General features: G+C 43.4%; 1 protein-coding gene across 1 annotated transcript in view; it reads left to right on the forward strand.

Annotated features, from left to right (window-relative positions):
* Positions 1–23,775, forward strand: part of POLR3A (RNA polymerase III subunit A) — a 53,514-nt gene that overhangs the window by 13,669 nt on the left and 16,070 nt on the right. The window contains exons 11-21 of the mRNA XM_050803362.1: positions 2,230–2,370; positions 5,792–5,861; positions 6,329–6,456; positions 6,646–6,784; positions 8,773–8,937; positions 11,931–12,103; positions 14,467–14,578; positions 15,671–15,789; positions 16,694–16,831; positions 18,646–18,816; positions 21,842–21,955. Coding sequence (XP_050659319.1) covers positions 2,230–2,370; positions 5,792–5,861; positions 6,329–6,456; positions 6,646–6,784; positions 8,773–8,937; positions 11,931–12,103; positions 14,467–14,578; positions 15,671–15,789; positions 16,694–16,831; positions 18,646–18,816; positions 21,842–21,955 — 1,470 coding nt within the window. The remainder of the gene's footprint in view (positions 1–2,229; positions 2,371–5,791; positions 5,862–6,328; positions 6,457–6,645; positions 6,785–8,772; positions 8,938–11,930; positions 12,104–14,466; positions 14,579–15,670; positions 15,790–16,693; positions 16,832–18,645; positions 18,817–21,841; positions 21,956–23,775) is intronic.

Consider the following 23,775-nt stretch of genomic DNA (forward strand, 5'->3'; position numbering starts at 1 on the left):
CAGTGAGCCGACATTGCGCCACTATATTCCAGCCTGGGTGACAGAACAAAACTGCATCTCAAAAAAAAAAGAAAAAGAAAAGTTTCAAATGTACACTAAAGTAGAGAGAATGATCTAATGAACTTACACATTCCCATCCTCTATATGCAATAATTTTCAAGATTTAGCCACACTTGTTTTGTCTTTCCCATTTTTCTTCAATGAACCCACATGTGTGTCAGTTTTCAATATGTATTCAGTTTACGTTTGTAAGAAAAACTTACATAACCACGGTGCTGTAATCATACCTAACAAAACTAACAGTCATCTCTTGGCATTGCCAGGTCCACACCTGGTTCATATTCAGATTTCTCCATTTGTCTCAAAAATGTTTTTTTGTGGTTTGAGTCAAGATGCAAGCAGTGAATTCATTCTAATTAATTCATTTATCATCATTGCCTGTGTTATTTTATTGGGCTACAAAATGGAAGCCCACTTTTTGAATCTATCATTCATTTCACATTTATTATCTAGAATTCTTGTAATGGAAAATACCCCCTTGTTAATTAGGTCTGTTTGCTTGCCCAGAGGTGCAGCTCTTAAAGCAAAAGCAGTGTAAATGGTTAAGTCTTTTTCCTTTATTGTCATTTTGAGTAGTAAGAACTTAGTGCTCTCCTGTGTTCATGTGCTTAGGAAAAAAATTTTTTTTTTTTTTTTGAGACGGAGTCTCGCTGTGTCTCCCAGGCTGGAGTGCAGTGGCTTGATCTCGGCTCACTGCAAGCTCCGCCTCCCGGGTTCACGCCATTCTCCCGCCTCAGCCTCCCAAGTAGCTGAGACTACAGGCGCCCGCCACCACGCCCGGCTAGTTTTTTGTATTTTTAGTAGAGACGGGGTTTCACCATGTTAGCCAGGATAGTCTCGATCTCCTGACCTCGTGATCCACCCGCCTCAGCCTCCCAAAGTGCTGGGATTACAGGCTTGAGCCACTGCGCCCGGCCAAAAAATTTTTTTTAAAAAAAGGACTGGGCACGGTGGCTCATGCCTGTAATCCCAGCACTTTGGGAGGCCAAGGTGGGTGGATCATGAGGTCAGGAGTTCTAGACCAACAGTGAAACCTCATCTCTACTAAAATACAAAAATTAGCCAGGCGTGGTAGTACTCGCCTGTAATCCCAGCTACTCAGGAGACTGAGGCAGGAGAATCGCTTGAACCCAGGAGACAGAGGTTGCAGTGAGCCGAGATCGCGCCATTGCACTCCAGCCAGGGCAATAGAGTGAGACTCTGTCTCAAATAAAAAAGGGGATTAGTGCTCAGTAACTTCCAACAAGGTTGGTTGGGGGTTTTTTTGTTTGTTTGTTTGTTTGTTTGTTTGTTTTGAGACTGAGTCTGGCTCTGTCGCCCAGGCTGGAGTGCAGTGGCCGGATCTCAGCTCACTGCAAGCTCTGCCTCCCGGGTTTACGCCATTCTCCTGCCTCAGCCTCCCGAGTAGCTGGGACCACAGGCGCCCGCCACTTCGCCCGGCTAGTTTTTTGTATTTTTTAGTAGAGATGGGGTTTCACCGTGTTAGCCAGGATGGTCTCGATCTCCTGACCTCGTGATCCGCCCATCTCGGCCTCCCAAAGTGCTGGGATTACAGGCTTGAGCCACCGCGCCCGGCCTGGTTGGGGTTTTTTGTTTGTTTTGACTTTCTCTTTTTTCAGTGTCATTATAAACACATGGGTTTTTATTTAGTTAGTGTATTTTAATCAACTTCTGTTAATCTTTTTGATACTTGAAACCATGACATCCTTGGCCAGTAGAAGCCTTCACATTGGCACCTTTGTTGAAATTCACTGCTTTGGTTCAATCTAATAAAGCTTCTCGAATGAGTCTTCTTTTTGTTCTTCTTTTTTTGAGATGGAGTCTCGCTCTGTCACCCAGGCTGGGGTGCAATGGCACGATCTTGGCTCACTGCAACCTCCACCTCCTGGGTTCAAGCAGTTCTCCTGCCTCAGCCTCCCAAGTGTGCCACCACGCCTGGCTAATTTTTGTATTTTTAGTAGAGACGGGGTTTCACCATGTTGGCCAGGCTGGGAATAAGTCATAAATGATATATATTACTCGACAGAACATACTGGGAATCTACTTTCTTAAGCCAGTGCCAAGTTTTCCAGGAAATCATTTTTAATGTTTCAAAACGAGGAGCTTTTGGATAAATGCCTAAGTCCTCTTCCTGTTTTGTTTTGTTGTGTTGTGTTTTGTGTTCCATAGGCCAGGGTCAAGCCCCACCGGACCTTCAGATTTAATGAGTGTGTCTGTACACCCTACAATGCTGACTTTGATGGTGACGAAATGAACCTTCATCTTCCTCAAACAGAAGAAGCTAAAGCAGAGGCCCTTGTTCTGATGGGGGTATGTAGGGTGGCACAGCCTAGCTTTTGCATAACAGCTCCTTGAAAGGAGGCAAAGGGGAACTTATGTGAAAACACCACCACAACTAACAATGCCAAAGAAGCCAGGCTCTTTCTGTTCTTAAACCGACCACTAACTGCCTATATATCTCTCTTTTTATTGGTTTCTTTTGAGCCTTTGAAGAATCTCTCTTGGAAATTATAGTGTATACATGAGTTAGGGTCTATAACAGATGTGTTGAGGGGATTTTCTGGCCTATAAATATGGATTCTGGGGAGAAAATGTATACATGAGGGCCAGTTATGACAAGGTACGAAAAGAATATATGAATATCCGTGTTGGATGTAACCAGGGACGAAGACGTCCTACCTAAGTAAATTTTCCAGTAGCTGAAGATTCTTTAAGCACCGATACATTTTATTGAACGTTTTGAACGGAAACCTTCCTAAACTATATTACATGCTTCATTTTCTTTTCTTTTTTTTTTTTTTTTTTTTTTGAGACGGAGTCTCACTCTGTCCCCCTTGCTGGAGTGCAGTGGCCGGATCTCAGCTCACTGCAAGCTCCGCCTCCCGGGTTCAGGCCATTCTCCTGCCTCAGCCTCCTGAGTAGCTGGGACTACAGGCGCCCGCCACCTCGCCCGGCTAGTTTTTTTGTATTTTTTTTTAGTAGAGATGGGGTTTCACTGTGTTAGCCAGGATGGTCTCGATCTCCTGACCTCGTGATCCACCCGTCTCGGCCTCCCAAAGTGCTGGGATTACAGGCTTGAGCCACCGCGCCCGGCCTACATGCTTCATTTTCTTAAAGGATGCAGTATTATATGTAATGATAATAACTCTTACCACCATTTTATTTTACACATGCGTAAGGAGTGCCCAGTAGGTGCTTCAGGAGACTGGTGATAGTGAGGCACATGCCTGCTGTTAAGGAGCTTACAGTTGGGCTTTCACTGTTGGCACAGGCCAGGCGCGGTGGCTCAGGCCTGTAATCCCAGCACTTTGGGAAGCCTAGACAGGTGGTTCACTTGAACTCAGGAGTTCAAGACCAGCCCGGACAACATGGCGAAACTCCATCTCTACAAAAACTACAAAAATTAGCCAGGTGTGGTGATGCACGCCTGTAGTCCCAGCTACTTGGGAAGCTAAGGTGGGAGGATTGCTTGGGCCCAGGAGGTTGAGGCTGCAGTGAGCTGTGATTGCACCACTGCAGTTCAGCCTGGGCAACAGAGCAAGACCCTGTCTCAAAAGAAAAAAAAAGAAAACAAACCTGTTGGCACTACATGTACTATACACTCCTGACCCAGCAATAACACAGTGGGATGTGGCACCTGCTGTGTAGGATTCTCCCCTCCTGAACTTCATGATCCCCAGCTATTGAGTATTTAAGAGCTTTAGGCTTTCTTTTTTCAGTATTCCAGCTTCCTATATTAGGAAATGGTAAGTCTTACAGTTGTAAGTGTCCCTACCTCCAAAAACACTTAACCATTTCTGATGTGATGCTTTTAAACCTGTTGGTTTAGGCTTTCAGTATCACATGCATGGTTTTAGGGTTTTAAGTTGTCTGTATGTTTAGATTTATTTTCTTTATTTTTTATTTATTTATTATTTTGAGACAGAGTTTCACCCTTGTTGCCCAGGCTGGAGTACAATGGCGTGATCTCGGCTCACCACAACCTCCACCTTCCAGGTTCAAGTGATTTTCTTGCCTCAGCCTCCCAAGTAGCTGGGATTACAGACATCTGCCACCACGCCTGGCTAATTCTGTATTTTTAGGAGAGACGGGGTTTCACCACATTTGCCAGGCTGGTCTGGAACTCCCAACCTCAGGCGATCGGCCCGCCTCGGCCTCCCAAAGTTCTGGAATTAAAGGCGTGAGCCACTGCGTCTGGCCTTAGATTTATTTTCTATAATGAGCATATATTATTTTTGTTACAAAAAGTAATGTTTAGAATGCTGCTAGGAATAATAGCCATCAGCTTGCAACCAACCATTTAGACTTCGCTGTTGACTCTGCCATTGAGAATCCATACTGTGGACATTGTGTTATAACTACATATTCATTGGTTACAAATGGCAATAATAAAACAAAGGCTCCAAGGATTTGGGGGTAGAAGAATCCTTAGTTACCATGTGGACAAGTTTCCTCAATTTCAAGTGAGAAAATGCCTGTTGTTCTGATTTAGGGTGCTGTTCTCAATGGAGTTCATAGGGCTCTAATTTGGATGTGGCCCCAAATTACCCAGGAGACTTTCTCAAAATTCACGAATCTCAGCCGCTTGCACTCTGCTTCTACCTCTAGACTACCTGTATCCCACTCAGAGAGAGTCTCTAAACCAGGAGTAAGAGCAGTCAGGCAGTGTGCAATAAAGAGGCACATCTGGCTGAACAGCTGTCTCCCACTCTGGTTGAAGGGTCCCTGCTTTGGATAGTGGCTCAGAAGTAGGTGGTAATAGGCCTTTGTCTGAGAGGACCCTGCTTTCTGGGTGAAAAGGCCCAGAAAACCCACAAACATGTACATTTTCATATCAAGATTAGAGCAAATGTACTCTGATACACACACAGCCTTCTTTATATAAGTTAATTATGTTTTACTACCCAACACCCTTTTTTGCCCAACATAGCCCTCATTAAATGTTTAATTAAATTCTGTTATTGGATTGATTATTATTAGAATTTAATGTTTTAACCAAGGGACATTTAACAGTTCGGTAGTTATTGTGGACAAGTGTGGAACTGGTTGACTTCAGAGGTAACAATGCTCCTCCTCATTCACAGAAATGAATTTTCTTTGGAGAAGTGCATTTAGTAATGACAATAGGGCTGGGTCCAGTAGCTTATGCCTATAATACCGGCACTTTGGGAGGCCAAGGCAGGAGGATCAGTTGAGCCCAGGAGTTCGAGACCAGTCTAGGCAACAAAGTAAGACCCTGTCTCCACAAAAAAATGCAAAAGCTTAGCTGGGCATGATGATGTGGGCCTGGAGTCCCAGCTATTTGGGAGGCTGAGCTGGGAGGATTGCTTGAGCCCCACAAGGTTGAGGCTGCAGTGACCCATATTTACACCACTGCACTCTAGCCTGGGCTATAGGCAAGAATCTGTCTCAAAAACAAACAACAATAAAATCTTCTTACATGGGTAGTGTTTTTCATAGAATTCTGAAATAACTTCAGTTAGTATTTCATTTTGGTGTTGGTAGGAACCTCCTAGGTCAATCTTGCTGGTTTTTTTCTTTCCCCTTGACAGATAAAGGAACTGGGAGTTAGTGACAAAGCTGGGATTCAGACCCCTGGCTTTCATTTCTCAGCCTCATCCTTCTGCTACTCTGTATTTGTTCATAACTATTCAAAAACCTTGCGATTCAGGCTTTGGGCTGCATCATCCATCCAAGAACAGCTAACTGACTGCGCTTACTTTTCCCACAGACTAAAGCAAATCTTGTAACCCCGAGGAATGGGGAACCACTGATTGCTGCTATTCAGGATTTTCTAACAGGTGGGTTGGTGAAGTTCACTTGAAAGGAGACTTCTGACTGGAACACAGTATTCCTCGTTCATAGTGATTCATGTGATGACTTGAAAAGCTATTTAATCGCCTGTGTTTAATTTGGATTTTTGTTTACTAAGTTTGATCATGAACCTCCTTGTGTGTTTTTTTTTTTAATTGGTTGGTTATTCATTAATTCAGCAAGTCTTTAGTGAGCTCCTCTCATGGACTGGGCATTTTCTAAACCAAGTGTCTGGCTTGGAATCTGTGCCCTTTGCCTGGGAATACAGCAGTGAACAAAACAAAGTCATGTTCCTGTGGAGGTAGATCCTAGTTGAAGGAGAAAGCCAGTAAGCGGCTGTTTGTTTTAATTCATGCTGTTGGTCATGGTTCAAGTTTATTTTAAAATTGAAACCTTGCAATATTCTCACAATTTCATTCCTTTTCTTTGTTTTGTGTTGGTCCCTAATGCTTAGGTGCCTATCTCCTCACTCTCAAGGACACTTTCTTTGATCGAGCCAAGGCTTGCCAAATCATTGCTTCAATACTGGTTGGCAAGGATGAGAAAATTAAAGTTCGCCTCCCACCGCCTACGATCCTAAAGGTGTGTGCGGGAGCTGTGTGTCAGTGCACAGGTGTGTGTATGCGTTCGTGTGGGTGGACTGGTGAAGTGAGTGGAACTGTGTTGGTGCCAGGCTCGAGTGCAGTCCCTGGGCCGTCTGGCTTTGTCTACTGAAGGGGGATTGAGACCAGGCTCAGCCCACTGACTCTCAGGCTTCCTCCCATCCCTCAGCCTGTCACCCTGTGGACCGGAAAGCAGATCTTCAGTGTCATCCTCAGGCCTAGCGATGACAATCCAGTGAGGGCCAACCTGCGAACCAAGGGCAAGCAGTACTGTGGCAAAGGGGAAGATCTCTGTGCCAATGATTCCTGTGAGTGGATGGAACTCGGGTGGGGAGGAGGAAGGACGGGACAGAAAAGCAAGTGGCTGGTTGTCAGTTTTGCTGGTACCTTCACTTAGCAAGCAAATTCAGTGTTTCTCTAAGCCTTAGGTGGAAAGCTTATTCTTCAGGAAAACGTAGCTGGTATTTCTTCTCTCAGATGTAATTCCCCATTTCTCTTAAAAGTAGAGATCATGTAGACACGTGACGCAGTAGTTAGAATGTTCTCTCTAAATGTGTTTTGTCTTAAGTGACTAGTTTTTGTCACTTAGTACAGTTTGTCTTTATTTTGTCATCTTTTTTTTTTTTGGTCATCAACAAGGATTTTATTATTTAAGGCATTTAATTTTTTTTTTTTTTTTTTTGAGAGAGAGCCTCGTTCTGTCCCCCAGGCTGGAATGCAGTGGCGCGATCTAAACTGACTGCAACTTCCGCCTACTGGGTTCAAGCGATCCTCCTGCCTCAGCCTCCCATGTAGCTTGGATTACAGGCACCCACCACCATGCCTGGCTTATTTTTGTGTTTTTAGTAGAGACAGGGTTTCACCATGTTGGCCAGGCTGGTCTTGAACTCCTGACCTCAAGTGATCTACCTTGCCCTCCCAAAGTCCTGGGATTATAGGCATGAACCACTGCACCCAGCCTGGATCGATTTTTTTTTTTTTTTTTTTTTTAAGACAAACAGGTTCTCCCTATGTTGTCCAGGTTGGTCTCGAACTCCTAGGCTCAAGCAATCCTCCCACCTCAGCCTCCCAAAGTGCTGGGATTACAGTTGTGAGCCAGCACACCCAGCCAGGGAAAGAATTTACATGCAGGTCATCTGAGTCCGTCTAAACCAGTTCAACCCGAAGTGCAGTCCACAGAGCACTGCTGTTTAGCCAGCATCCATTGAGTTACTTTCTGACGTGAGCACGTTAGCTCACCCAGACCACTACCAAGCAGTTCCCCAGCAGCCTAGTTTGAGTAGCACTGATGTAGAATGGGCTTTGCTAGCGAGACCTCGGGACTAGAAATGGAACTCCAGGACTCTACTAAAGAACTGAATTGCAGGTTCTTCTGAAGGTCAGGATTTCTGCTGTCTTCTAATGAAGAGCAAATGTTTTGAAGGGCACTGATACTCCTTAGGCTTATTTCTTTGGAAATATGCTCTCTGATCTTTAAAATACTTCAGCTTCTTGTTTTAGACTATATTTTGTTTCTTTTTGTATATGAATTTCATTTTGTTGTTGTATAGGCTGTACATGATGGTACCTTTGTTCATTTTTAATATATGAGTAACAAATTGTTTACAGTTTATAGAGCACTTTACTGTATGTTATCTCATCTGATGCTCAAAATATCCCATAACATAAAGATAACAAGTGCCTGATACTGTTACCCACAGTTCACATGAGGAGAGTGAGGGTCAACTGGTATATTTCAGGGTTAGGACTACACACTAACTGGAGTTTTTTTGTTTGTTTGTTTTTGTTTTTTTTTTTTGAGACGGAGTCTCGCTCTGTCGCCCAGGCTGGAGTGCAGTGGCCGGATCTCAGCTCACTGCAAGCTCCGCCTCCCGGGTTCACGCCATTCTCCTGCCTCAGCCTCCCGAGTAGCTGGGACTACAGGCACCCACCACCTCGCCCGGCTAGTTTTTTGTATTTTTTAGTAGAGATGGGGTTTCACCGTGTTAGCCAGGATGGTCTCGATCTCCTGACCTCGTGATCCACCCGTCTCGGCCTCCCAAAGTGCTGGGATTACAGGCTTGAGCCACCGCGCCCGGCCTTGGAGTTTTTATATTTTTCAAAAATTCCCAGGTTTTCCTTCAACCGCCACCCCCCCCCCCAAAAAAAAAAAAAAATTTTTTTTGAGAAGAATTTCTATTTGTTTTGCTTTAACTGTCAGTATGGGAACATATTTTCTCAATTGTCTCAAATTCATTTTGGAATTAAAGCAAAGTAATAAATAATTGTTTGTCTAAATACATAATCATTCTTCCAGATGTTACAATTCAGAACAGTGAGTTGATGAGTGGCAGCATGGACAAAGGAACCCTAGGGTCAGGATCCAAGAACAATATTTTTTACATTTTGCTGCGAGACTGGGGACAGAATGAAGCTGCGGATGCCATGTCACGGCTCGCCAGGCTGGCTCCTGTCTACCTGTGTGAGTATCTCAGCATCCTCCTTTTAGTTAAAGCTGTAGTTGTTACAGTCTTAAGGGTTTATGTTATTTTGTTCTTTTATTGCCATTTCATCCCCACCACACATATACACACAGAAAAAGATACTTGTTCCAGGCTAAATCATGTGTGCTGTTATTAATGAAATTAACTCTACTGAATAGTTTCACAACAGATTTGAATTTGCTTTTCAGTTCTCTTCTCAAAACCAGCAGTAGCTCCCTACCGTCTTCCAGACAGGGTTAGATTATAAAACATCCTTAATGGGCTGCTTCCAAGATACCTGTGGAAGCACTAGAACACTTGGGGCTGTCCATGATTCAGTTCTCCAGAATTACTCAGTGTTTGCCTACTATGCTTTCACTGCTCTATTTTGTTTGTTTGTTTGCTCATGCTTTGAGTGTGCCATGTGTCAAGTGATGTTTGCATGCCCCAGAAATCTGTATTCCACTGTTACACTTGCCTGGGTATACTATTTTAGATTGAAAATTATTTTCCCTCAGAATTTTGAAGGTGCTGCTCTACTTTCTTCCTGTTTTCAGAGTTGTTGTTAACGGGTATTGTCATTCTTATTCTCCAGTTTTTGTATTTGATTTTTTTTTTTTTTTTTTTTTTAAGATAGGGTCTTGCTCTGTCACTCAGGCTGGAGTGCAGTAGTGTGATCTTGGCTCTCTGCAGCCTCTGGCGCAGCTGGAACTACAGGCACGTGCCACCATGCCCAACTAAGTTTTGTAGAAATGAAGTCTTACTATGTTGCCCAGGCTGGTCTTGAACTCCTGGGCTCAAGTGATCCACCTGCCTCTGCCTCCCAAAGTACTAGGCTTACAGGCATGAGCCACCATACCTGGCCCTTGAATTGTTTTTTTCATTCTAGAAACTTTCAGAATTCTCTTTTTTCTCACTCTGAAAGTTCACAACAATGTACCTTTGATGTGGGTCTTTTTTCATTCATTGTGCTAAGCACCCAGTAATCTCTTTTAATCTGCAACTGTGTGTCCTTCCATTCTGGAAATTTTCTTATGTTATTTATTTAATAATTTTCTCTCTTTTACTTTCTCTGTTCTTTCTTTTTGGAATTTCTGTTAATTACATATTAGAACTCCTGGATTAATTATCTAATTATCTTCTGTTTGCCATTTCTTTATTCTAGATTCACTTTATCTTTTAATACTTCCATTGATTTTTAAAATTTTATCACTATTATGTATTTAATTTCCAATATTATTTTTCAGTATTCCTCTTCACAGGCAGTGTTTTGTTTTGTTTCTTTTTTTTTTTTTTTTTTTTTTTTTTTTTTTGAGACGGAGTCTTGCTCGGTCACTAGGCTGGAGTGCCGTGACGCGATCTCGGCTCGCTGCAACCTCCGCCTCTCGGGTTCAAGTGATTCTCCTGCCTCAGCCTCCCGAGTACCTGGGACTACAGGTGCCTGCCACCATACCCGGCTAATTTTTGTGTTTTTAGTAGAGACAGGGTTTCACCGTGTTGGCCAGGCTGGTCTCGAACTCCTGACCTCAAGTAATCCACCCACCTCAGCCTCCCAGAGTGCTAGGATTACAGGCATGAGCCGCTGCGCCTGGCCTGTTTTGTTTTTAAAGCTTTCTTGTTTTGATTCCTGAATGTATCTTCTCTGATCACACTGAGATAATAATCATAGTTTTATTATATTTGCTTCCTGAATTTTCTGTGTCCTTTTAGTTTCCTTTTGCTGAGCATCTGTGTCTTTTGTCTTCCATGTTAAAATCTTTCCTCAAATATCTGGTGGTCCTTCAGGAGTAAGGACTGAAACACTGATTGGAAATGGAGCTGACTGGTTGATGGTCCTCTCAGTTTTTTTATTGAGGAAAAAAATCTCTTATTGAGGAGCTACCAAATATCCTTATTCATAACACTTTTCTCTAGGGAACCTTGATTTCCCAGAGATGTCTTTTGCAGTCTCCATCTCCTAACTTAGGGTAGAGACCTGGCTACTGGGATTCCGGGAGCTGACAGGGAATCAGGCTTAGGGTTCTCAAGCATGGAATATACCGACTTTCTCCCAGTGCTCTTGTTTACAGTTATTTCATCTGCCTGGTATCTCCAGACCCAGAGCCTCTCTGATTCCATTTCGCTGGGAGTGAACTCCCATCTCCTACAGGACTAAGGGCCTGGAGCCTTCCTTATACAGACTTTCCACTAGGTTTCCTTGTTCCCAGCACATTCATCATCTCCAGCATTTGCAGAACCTAATGATCTCATTTCTGAGCCTTTCCAGGCCCATTAATCCTCTCATCTGCAAGTACTTGTTGGTCATACTTTCCTATCCTGCTAAGCCAGAAGCCATCATTCACTCACTTTATTTCTACATACAGTATACTGTGGCTAGGATCGATGGTGGCACCTAGTTCCATCAAAGGTGTAGAATACTTTGTGTGTGTGTATGTGTGTGACTCAGGGTCTTGCTCTGTTGCCCAGGCTGGAGCGCAGTGATGTGATTATGGCTCATTGCAACCTCCACCTCCCAAGTAGCTGGGACTACTGGCATGTGCCACCATGCCCAGCTAATTTTTTAAGGTTTTTGTAGGGATGAGGCTGATCGCAAACATCTGAGCTCAAGTGAGCCTCCTGCCTCAGCCCCCGAAAGTGCTAGGATTACAGGCCTGAGCCCCTGCACCCAGCCCTCAGGCCACACTTTAGTGTTTAATGTCACTCTGCTTTGGATAATAGTTGGATACAGTATTGTGTTTCCCCACCAGTTCGTAAGGTCTCGGAGAGAAGTCAGTTGAGTCTTAGTCATTTGTGTAACTCCCTAATGACTGAGAAAGAAAGCCATTATTTAACTGAATTGTGATGAATTCTGTGAAGATATAAACTTTTTTATACTTTAAACTGTACATAGTTTATATATAGTACAAACTGTATCTAGCAGGCATAAACTATATTTAGTAGGTTTACAGAGTCTCATTTATGGCCCTTTCTTCCTGCTCTACCAACTCTACAGCTAACCGTGGTTTCTCAATTGGGATCGGTGATGTCACACCTGGCCAAGGACTGCTGAAGGCCAAGTATGAGTTGCTGAATGCCGGCTACAAAAAATGTGATGAGTACATCGAAGCCCTGAACACGGGCAAGCTGCAGCAGCAGCCTGGCTGCACTGCTGAGGAGACCCTGGAGGTGAGCCCGGCCCTTTGGTTCAGGGTCGCCCCTTTCTGTGCACAGTGGCTAAGGTGGTGCCCTCTGGGGTTGGGCTGAGCCCTGAAGAGAGGTAGCAAAGGAGTGGGCAAGTCAAGGTAGTGGCGTCTGTCCTGTTGGGGCCCTGGGCTCACTGTGTGTATCCTCATTTGTTTCCTGAGGGTAGGGCCTTTCATCAGATCCTCATGTCCCTCCTAGCTTTCACATCCAGGTGGTGAAAACATGGCTATCTGTTCATTCAGCCACACGGGGTTGCTCTTGTTCTGGTGGCACACTCAGGTCCCTTCTCTAACTGGTACTTGAGTGCTCCTGCCTTTTCTATTTTCAGCATCCTTCAAGTAGAAACTGACACCACAGCTCTTTGGTTTTTGGGGGTTTGGTTTGTTTTTGTTTTTGTTTTTGTTTGAGACTGAGTCTCGTTCTTCATAGTTTTATGAAGCACTCCAGTATGATCTTGGCTCACTGCAACGGCTGACTCCCTGGTTCAAGTGATTCTCCTGCCTCACCCTCCCGAGTAGCTGGGATTACAGGCACATGCCACCACGACCAGCTAATTTTTGTATTTTTAGTAGAGACGGGGTTTCATCATGTTGGCCAGGGTGTTCTCGAACTCCTGACCTCAAGTGATCCACCCGCCTCAGCCTCCCAAAGTACCGGGATTACAGGTGTGAGACACCATGCCCAGCCAGTTTTTTTCTTGTTGTTGTTTTGTTTTAAGATGGAGTCTCACTCTGTCACCCAGGTGGAGTGCAGTGGTTCAATCTCAGCTCACTGCAACCTCTACCTCCTGGGTGCAAGCAATTATCCCTGCCTCAACATCCTGAGTAGCTGGGATTACAGGCACCCACCACCACGCTCAGCTAAATTTTTTTTGTATTTTTAGTAGAGCCAGGGTTTTGTCATGTTGGCCTGGTCTCAAACTCCTGACCTCAGGTGATCCACCCACCTCGGCCTCCCAAAGTGCTGGAATTACAGACATGAGCCACCGCGCCTAGCCTCACCACAGCTCTTTGAATGTATGGTCTTTGAAAGAGACTTGGATGCAGAAGAGGGAGAATTCATGTCTAATAGTCACATCCCCAGTCTGCTGCCCCTCATTTGAAACTATTTTAGCTAAGATCTCAACCAGCAGGGGTCGGAATCAGAATCACCACCAGCCTGTGAGAACCTGAAACTCCCTGAACAACCCAGGTCAGCAGTCTGAGTGCACCAGGCTTTCGCCTGGCCATTTTCTGCCTCACCGATAACCTGTGGCACTGAGCTCTGACTCACCTGAGTGTGGAAGAAAGGCTGTTTAAGCACTGGGAAGTTTTCTGGTGAAATACATTTTCTAAAGCAGGGAGAAACCAGAATTGTGTAAGGTATTTACCATTAGCTCATTCTTAATCTTACTTTCTCTGAGTCTTAAAGAGGGAGAAGAGGATATCCCTCACTGGTACCTCCTGGAAAATTACTTGAGGCCTCAGCAGCAGCAATTTTTCATGGAACCAGACTCCTAACTGATTCAGCATCCTAGTTTGTAAGTTGAGGAGTAACTGTGTGGATGAGCTCATGAGCCGGAATATTCTTGTGAAGTCACCTCATCACATGCCTAGCTTGTGGACATTCAGATGTGTGCCTGGCAAGAATAAGTAGAAAGACAAATTTACAAACAGTGCAAGCAATTCTCTTTTACATACCACATATTATCTTATACATTCGTATGGGGTGCATGTGTGTGTCCACACAGCTATTTATATACAGATATTTTGTTGGATAGCATACACAAAGCCATACATTCCACCTTATGGGCCATTTAAAGGAGTTTTCAAGTTTTTATTACTGTCAATTTTAGGCCAGGCTTGGTGGCTTATGCCTATAATCAAGGCAGGAAGATCCCTTGAGGCCAGGAGTTCAAGACGAACCTGGGCAGCATAGCAAGACCCCATCTCTACAAAAAAAAAATCTAAAAATTAGCCAGGCCTGGTAGGGACATATACCTGTAGTTCTAGCTACTCAGGGGTCTGGGTCAGGAGGATCTCTTGAGCCTGGGAGTTTGAGGCTGCAGTGAGCTGTGATTATGCCATTGTACACCAGCCTCAGCAACAGAGTAAGATCCTGTCTCTAACAAAAACAAAAAAAAGAAAAACTTTTTGCCTTATGCACCAATTTTAGAACCTTGTAGAAGATGCACATGTTCATATAGCCAGAGCATTTTCCTCCTCTAAGGTTCTGAAACATTTATTGATCGGAAATCGGGCATCTTGCCTCAGTATTTTCAAATTTCTTTAAATGTTAGATTGAACATTTGTAATCCACAGAGGCAATGAGGACAACCCACCAAGGATCTCCTTTTCTCCCACTAGGCACTGATCCTGAAGGAGCTGTCTGTGATCCGTGACCACGCCGGCAGCGCTTGCCTCCGGGAGCTGGACAAGAGCAACAGCCCCCTCACCATGGCTCTGTGTGGCTCCAAAGGTGTGCATGCCCCTCTCTCTCCTGCTGGCAGTGTGTTCTCCGTACAGGCTGTTTGACTCCAGAAAATGTGATAGTCACAACTCCAAACAGGCATTTCATTTATTTAAGGGGATCTTTTTAAATCAGGGAGACTTAATTATTTGCATTTTGGGAAATGTAACTGCTTTGGAGGAACTTGTTGGTAATGTGTGTGGATTCTGAGTTTGAGGGTGCTTTGAGCAAACGTGGTCTTTAAAAAAAGATGAGGCCACATGCAGTGGTTCATGCCTATAATCCCAGCACTTTGGGAGGCCGAGGCCCATGGATTGCTTGAGCCCAGGAGTTCGAGATCAGCCTGGGCAATATGCTGAAACCGCGTCTCTATAAAAAAATACAAAAAAAAAAATTAGCTGGGCATGGTGACTTGTGCCTGTCATCCCAGCTACTCAGGAGGCTAAGGTGGGAGGATCACTTGAGCCCGGCAAGTCAGGCAGGTTGAAGAAGAAAGAAAGCAGGGATTTTTTAATGTACTTAATGATGTGGCAGAATTCTTTAATTTTGTAGATACTGAGGCCCTCAAAGCATTTGGTTTTATGATAATACATTCAATTCAACACCTCTGTGCTTCTATTTCTATACACTTTTTTTTTTAACAGGATAAAGTCCAGTCTCTTTAACTTTGCTGCCTTTCACCCCATTGCTCTCCTGCTTCCTGCCCTCAGGACATAGCCCACATTTTCCCATTTCTCTGTCTTTGCTTCCCACTTTCCCACCCACTTTGGAATTCCTCCCCCTCTCCCTTTATGTCCAAATCATAATGTCCTCCAGGAGTCCAACCTGGACTTGCTGAAGCGTCCTTGAAGACTCGCCTGTCACTTCCCCAGCCTTTCCTCCAACCCACATATGCTCCTGGCTCCTCTCGCCCTCATTCCGCCTTTCTTGGGTTTCTGACAGCTCCTTGTTGTCTTGATTGTATTTCTGTCTTCTACTGTTCCAGGACCATGACCTTGTTGAGCATAAGGGCCTATTCCTGTTTTACCCTTCCATTCTGCATGCACTTCAATTAGTGTCATTTTGGTAAATGAATGTTACATTTCTGGCCCATGTCCCCAGGTTCCTTCATTAACATATCACAGATGATTGCCTGTGTGGGACAGCAGGCCATCAGTGGCTCTCGAGTGCCAGACGGCTTTGAAAACAGGTCCCTGCCTCACTTTGAAAAACACTCAAAGGTAAGCGGTAGCAGATCAGGTAGAACTATGAAGACCTCTTCAAGTACACGTCCCTCCAAGGAACACAGACCTATTCAGATCAAAGACTATTGGCCAATTTCATATGGAGTTATATATATATATATATATACACATATATATATATATATATATATATATTTTTTTTTTTTTTTTTGCCATTTTATTAAGATACAGTTCTGGCCAGGCACAGTATCTCATGCCTGAAATCCTAGCTCTTTGGGAGGCCAAGGCGAGAGGATTGCTTGAGGCCAGGAGTTCGTCTGGCCAACATAGCAAGACCCCATCTCTACAAATAAATACATATATATATACACTTCATATGTAAGTATTACAATTATACTTCATATGTAATTTACCCATGTAAGGCATACAGTTCAGTGATTGTTAATATACTCACAGAGCTGTGCAGCCATCACTACAATCTACTTTTAGAACATTTTCAGTGCCCAGAATGAAACCCTGTAGATATTAACAATGCACGGTTATGTTTTGGAGGCGGGCAGGTCTGGCCCACAGGAAGGATGTGTTGAAGGTGTCATTTCCCAGGGAACGGGCAGGCAGCCTCCATCCACAGGGTGTCCTCTGAGGTCCTTGACTGCTTGCCTACTTTAAGGAGAGCAGCCGGATCTTAGGTTTCCCTCTCCTGTGCCACTTGCCTGCCACTGGCACCAGCACCAGCCCGGGCTGGGCCCTCATTCTCCTTGTCCCTGGTATAAAGTATTTCTCCGTCAGGAAAGGGCATAGAAAGCCTGCCATTTCGTAAGAATATACTGGCCAGGTATTTATAGTCTCAAGGTGGGGCATTTTCTGATTTGAGTGGATTTCAGAATCGTGGGCCTTGAACTTTTTTTGTTTGATTTTTCTTTTTTCTACCTCTCTTTAGCTCCCAGCTGCCAAAGGCTTTGTGGCTAATAGCTTTTATTCTGGTTTGACACCAACTGAGTTTTTCTTCCACACAATGGCCGGCCGGGAAGGTCTAGTCGACACGGCTGTAAAGACAGCTGAAACAGGATACATGCAGGTAACCTGAAGAAATGTAGGCCATTAGCAACAGAGCAGGACAGGGCTCTGTGGGTTTTGACTATTGAGTGTTTGCATGTTTTGCACATGAGCTGTAAGGTATATAGTCTTGGGTTAAATTTAAAAGGAAAAAATTAGAAAGGTAGATGCCCTGGAAATGAACAACCAAAAAAATGTTGTATGTTCCAAATCATCTTATGATGATCAAGACCAGGCCAAAGCCACGCATAGCAAAGCGCTGTTAGAGGAGAACGTGACTGGAAGTACATCGTGGGATATGTCATTCAACCTCACTAAGCCTTGCTTTACTAACACGTGACAATGAGGGTTATTGCGAGGCCTCTGCCTCTCTCTTTGCAACTATTTATGTAACTCATTATTAATATCATTCTAATTAACTCTAATGACCTATTCCAGTGCTTGCTGCAGGGCTTGGATGCTTAGAAGGAAAGCATTTCCCCAGAGAGTGTATAGCTCTGAGATAATAGACTCTGGGGCACAGGGCTAAACTAGAGGCTTCTCAGCATTTATGCTTCTCAAACTTTGCCACAAAAGTACCCCTAATGACCGAGGAGTGAAAAATACGTCTTCTTATGTTCTTCCATAAGACCACAGGCAAAAGATGTCTTTTCAGTCCCTGTACTCCCTATTCAACAATTTGTTCATTTTTTTAAGTAATGTTTTTGATTACTTAAAACACCAGATAAAGTCAATGCTACAAGTTGCTGGGCCATGAACTTGCTGTAGCTTTGTGTCTTCTCTCTCGCTACTGTTTAAGCATGGCCCTTTGCAAGCGGGAAAACCAGGGTAGATAAACCAGAGATGTGAATGAGTGGGCCAGAACAAACACTGTGATTAGGGTGACAGTGGACACCTATTTCCAAATCAGTAGACGCCTATTTCCATCATCTTTCCTGTACCTCGTGTATCATTGTCTGATACTTTTAATCATCTTTTTTTGTGTGTCATTCACGGAATACAATTAATCATCTTTCGAAGGGAAATTGCCCTTCAGTGTTGGAGCATGCTGCTTTTGTCAGAAACTCAACAGACTGTGAAATACTTTTACCACTCTTGCCATAATGTGTGTTTTGACTTAATTTTTTTGTCTTTACTTTTTGAATTAGAGAGTATGACTTTGCCAGAGCAGGGTGTTAACGTAAACCAAATTAGTTCTGGCATAAGGGTTTTTTTTTGAATTTTTGTTTTGAAGTTGCCTAGAGGAAGATTCCTTTCTCTTTAATTCACTGAGCCACCATAGCATTGCTGGCTGGAGTGTTCAGCTGGTGGACGGTTCTCCCTAAGCAGATTTGAGAAGCCATTGCTGCCTGCTGGTTCTAACACAATACTGTTCCTGTTCTCTCTTCTTCCCCCTCTGTCCCAGAAGAGGGCCTGCACCTGATCCTTTGTAATTCATATTGAAGTCTGCAGGGGTCCTGGCTTAAGTTCTGTTTAGAAATGCAAAGCTATTGCATTAATTTATACCTTAGGGAGAAAGAGAAGGAAGGCAAAACAGCCTAGGAAAACAGTGTTTGCAGAGTCCTTTGTGGGTGATGGGGCTTAAGTTGCATGTGTTCTAAAATACACTAAAATGCTGGAAGTTGGAGCATATTCCAAATCCCACTGCACAGGCTAGTAAGGCATTCTTGCTCTTGTTCTTGGGGGGAGAGATCTGTTTTTAAGGGATTTCTAATAAAGTATTTTTATGTGATTAAAGTGCTTGTAACCTTGAGACTCCTGAGTTGCAAATCTTATCCTCTCCACATGTGACTAGTCTTCCCAAAGCAGCTGAGCTTTTTCCTCCTTTTCCTTTAGCGAAGGCTTGTCAAATCTCTTGAAGATCTTTGCTCCCAGTATGATCTGACAGTCCGAAGCTCTACTGGCGATATTATCCAGTTCATTTACGGAGGAGATGGCTTAGATCCTGCAGCTATGGAGGGAAAAGATGAACCTTTGGAGTTTAAAAGGGTTCTAGACAACATCAAAGTAAGATTTAGCATTATATCTGGGGTTAGAGTGTTTTTAAGGATGTTTCTTTAGGATGGAAGTACTGTTTGGACTATCACTTGCAGTTAATAAATACTTCAGTATTTATAATCCCAAGCACTGGATTAGTATCTTTTTTCTTTGTGTTACTCTGTATAATTTTCCAATATTAAAAGGGAAGGGCCAGGCACAATGGCTTATGCCTGTGATCACAGCACTTTGGGAGGTCAAGGCAGGAGGATCACTTGAGGCCACGAGTTTAAGAGCAGCCTGGGCAGCAAAGTGAGATCCCATCTCTATAAAAAAAAAGAAAAAAACAATTTTTTTTTTAAAATTTCCAATATTTAAAGCAAAAAGGCCAGGCGCAGTGGCTTACACCTAGAATCCTTGCAATTTGGGAGGCCAGCGCAGGAGAATCACTTGAGGCGAGAAGTTTGAGATCAGCCTGGGCAGCAGAGTAAAAACTCGATCTCTAAAAAAATATTTTTTAAAGCCGGGCGCGGTGGCTCACGCCTGTAATCCCAGCACTTTGGGAGGCCAAGGCAGGTGGATCACGAGGTCAGGAGATCTAGACCATCCTGGCTAACACGGTGAAACCCCGTCTCTACTAAAAATACAAAAAATTAGCCAGGCGTGGTGGTGGGCGCCTGTAGTCCCAGCTACTCGGGAGGCTGAGGCAGGAGAGTGGTGTGAACCCAGGGAGGGGAAGCTTGCAGTGAGCCGAGATTGCGCCACTGCACTCCAGCCTGGGCAACAGAGCAAGACTCCGTCTCAAAAAAAAAATATATATATATATATATATATATATTTATATAATATATATATATATATATATTTATATAATATATATATATATATATTTTATATAATATATATTATATATATTTATATAATATATATATATATATATATTTATATAATATATATATATATATATTTATATAATATATATTATATATATTTATAATATATATTATATATATTTATATAATATATATTATATATATTTATAATATATATATTATATTTATATAATATATATATATATATATATTATATAATATATATATATATATATTTATATAATATATATTATATATATTTATATAATATATATTATATATATATATATATTATATATATATATATATATATATTTTTTTTTAAAGAATTAGCCAGGCCGGGCGCGGTGGCTCATGCCTGTAATCCCAGCACTTTGGGAGGCCGAGGTGGGCGGATCACGAGGTCAGGAGATCGAGACCATCCTGGCTAACACGGTGAAACACCGTCTCTACTAAAAAAAAATGCAAAAAAAATAGCTGGGTGTGGTGGCGGATGCCTGTAGTCCCAGCTACTCAGGAGGCTGAGGCAGGAGAATGGCGTGAACCCAGGAGGCAGAGCTTGCATTGAGCCGAGATTGAGCCATGGCACTCCAGCCTGGGCGACTGAGAGAGACTCTGTCTCAAAAAAAAAAAAAAAAAAAAAAGAGAATTAGCCAGAGATTGGGCGGATCACAAGATCAAGAGATGGAGACCATCCTGCCAACATGGTGAAACCCCATCTCTAGTAAAGATACAAAAATTAGCTGGGTGTGATGGTACGTGCCTGTAATCCCAGCTACTCAGGAGGCTGAGGCAAGAGAATCACTTGAACCAGGGAGTTGGAGGTTGCAATGAACCAACATCGCACCACTGCACTCCAGCCTGGCGACAGAGTGAGACTCCATCTCAAAAAACAAAAAAAGAATTTGCCAAGGATGATGGCATGCACCTGAAGTTCCAGCTACTCAGGAGGCTAGGGCAGGTGAATCCTTAAGCCCAGGAGTTTGAGGCCACAGTGAGCTGATCTCACCACTATATTCCAGCCTGGGTGACAGAGCAAGACCCTGTCTTAAAAAAAAAAAAAAAGACCAAAAAAAAGTTGTTTTCAGTTGAAAGTCTAGTGTTGGTAGTAATCAAATGCCAACAGAAGAGGACTGTTTGGTTTCTCTCTGTGTCAAGTAGAGCGCACTAGAGACCAGTTTTGTAAGTCATGGGTATTGGAAAGCAGGCACACTTCACATACTTTGAGAATATAACTTGGAACAACCTTTTTGGAGAGTAGTTGGACAGTATCAGTCTGAGTTTTAAATATGTGTCCCTTTTGACCCAATAGTTTACCTTACAGAAACTCCTTTTGTCCTCTAAAAATGGTCTAACTATGCCAAGAATGTTTTTTCCAGGCTGCTTACCGTAAAGGCAAACCATCACTAGAGGATAGTTCAAATACATGATGGTCTGTCTATACAAAAGAATAATAATGCAGCCATTAAAACGTTGAGTCAACTTGGACAAAGCAGAGGAGAGAAAAAAAGAGGAAATTCTGTCAGGGCTCACACTTACAATCCTAGTTCTTTGGGAGGCTGAGGCGGGCAGATCACTTGAGGTCAGGAGTTCGAAACCATCCTGGCCAAGATGGTGAAACCCCGTCTCTACTAAAAATACAAAAAAATTAATCGGGCATGGTGGTGCACGCCTGTAGTCCCAGCTACTCGGGAGGCTGAGGCAGGAGAATCACTTGAACCTGGCAGGCGGAGGTTGCAGTGAGCCGAGATGGCGCCACTGCACTCCAGCCTTGGCAATCCAGCAAGACTCCATCTGAAAAAAAAAAAAAAAAAAAAAAAATTTATGAGCTTGAGAGGTGGGAGAGTATTTTCACTCTTGAAATGTTTGAGTTTTTTAAATAACAGTTTATATTTTTAATGTAAATCTAGTGGGGGGCGGGGAGGTGGCGAAGGCTGGGAAGTTATAATGGGACAACACCTGCTGAATAGCCCAGAAATTTTTGCGTAGGATGGAGTCTCCATTTATCCAGTTTTCATCTTCACATGAAAGGTAGAGTCCACAATTTGTTTTGAAAGAAAAATCACAGGTTGCTAAAAGCTTACCTCGGGTAAGGTCATTTTATCCCTTGTAAGTTCTCACATCTACTCCTGCCCCCTCTCTGTGGCCCCTACACATAATATAATTTTCTTTTAATACTTGAGGCAGTCTTCCCGTGTCCGAGTGAGCCTGCTCTCAGCAAAAACGAGCTGATCCTGACCACAGAGTCCATCATGAAGAAGAGTGAGTTCCTCTGCTGCCAGGACAGTTTCCTGCAGGTAAGCTCTGCCAGGTGCTGGCCACTGCACCCAGCCTCGCTGTTGTAAAGAACTCTGTTTGCCCAGGACTGTCAAGTGGATTTTATAAGCTGGGTTTTTGTTTTTTAAGGTAGGGTTGTTCCTTTGTTAAAAAGTTCAAGAATGGGCCAGGCGTGGTGGCTCACGCCTGTAATCCCAGCACTTTTGGAGGCCGAGTCTGGTGGATCACTTGAGGTCAGCAGTTGGAAACCAGATTGGCCAACACGGTGAGACCCTGTCTCTACTAAAAATACAAAAATTAGCCGGGCATGGTGGCGGGCACCTGTAATCCCAGCTTGGGAGGCTGAGGCAGGAGAATCACTTGAACCTGGGAGGTGGAGGTTGCAGTACACCAGGATGGCACCACTGCACTCCAGCCTGGGCAACAGAGCGAGAGTCCATCTCAAAAAAAAAAAAAAAAGAATGACGGGCAGTCATTCAAAAATGGCCAAGGCAAAATCTCACCAGCCAACATGCAGAATTTATCTCTTGACTTTCTTAGTTTATGTCTTTCAGTCAAGCCATTTCCCTATTAGAAGAAAAATGTTCTTTTCCCCTTTTAGAAGAAAAATGCTGATTTTGTTTAAGCCCTGTCCCAACACCAGCCTACTACCCACTCTATCCTGTGAGCCAACTCTTCCCCAATCATTCTGAATCCCAATAATTATTATTAGTATTAGTCTTGTTTTGACACCATTTAAACTGCTCTTTCTTTTGCCGTTTTATGGATCAAAACTCCATTGAATCAGCCTTTTCTATTCTTCCAGGGAGCTGTTACCTTGATACCCTCTTAAGGTTTTTTGGTTGGTTTGTTTTTTGTTTTTTTTAATGGTTCTGACCTGCTCAGGCAGCTCCTTCATGTTTATAATCATGGTTAGGATCAAAACCAAAGGGATACAGAAATCAGTAAATGGTTTCCTTTGTGTACTAATTGGTAATTCAAATGTAGCACAAGATCAGCAGGCCAAAGAAGAATGTATCTCTTTCAGTAGATCGAAAATAAAAACAGCAAGTGAAGCTTAAATATTTGTGTTAAGAAAGCTCCTTGCTTCTTGTGTTCATGTGTCAAGGTATGAAAGGTGAAAAAGAGACTCTTCCAGATTTTAAAATCAAGAGTGTGGCAAGGTTGGGTGCCTTTGTCTGTTTTTCTCCTCCAAAGGCTTTCTATTCCTTTTTTTTAGCTAACAAATTAGAGTTGTAATTTGGTTTTTCTTCACGCTTATGTTTACGTATTTATCTGTTTGTCCTCGAAGACCTTAACTGAGACAGGTTATGAGAGCTATAATGAGGTAATGTGCTTAGCATGCTGTGAACGCCAACAGAAAGGGCCCACTCCAGCAGCACCCCAGCATTTGCCAGCACCAGAGAGAGCAGGTTTCTGTCCCGGTTCTGGCAAACACTGCTTTGCTTTGGACTGGTTCCTTTCTTGCCCTTGAAAAGCTTTAACAGGTGACCTCCTACCCGGCAGCATTTGTTTATTCAGTGAGCACTGGTTTAGCCCTCACCATATGTCACACAGTCCACAGATCCTGGGGATGCAAGGATGACTAAACATGTCCTTGCCACCGGCAGCTCACAATCTGATGAGCTCAGATTTGCCGAGAGGGTCCAAAATCCACTGGCCAGAACAGATGTGTCTGAGCCCGTGAAATGTTCTCCAGCCCTAGCCCGTATCAGAGCTGAGGTGACAGAGGCACTCCTGAGTGGCATTGAGCCCTGGTCCCTGCCAGAGGCAGATGCCTGTGCTCATAGGCCTGCTGTGGAGCATGAGACGCTAACTTCTGGTTAATCGTGTGATGAAT

Source organism: Macaca thibetana, chromosome 9 (genome assembly GCF_024542745.1).
Source record: "Macaca thibetana thibetana isolate TM-01 chromosome 9, ASM2454274v1, whole genome shotgun sequence".
Lineage (NCBI taxonomy): Eukaryota > Metazoa > Chordata > Mammalia > Primates > Cercopithecidae > Macaca > Macaca thibetana.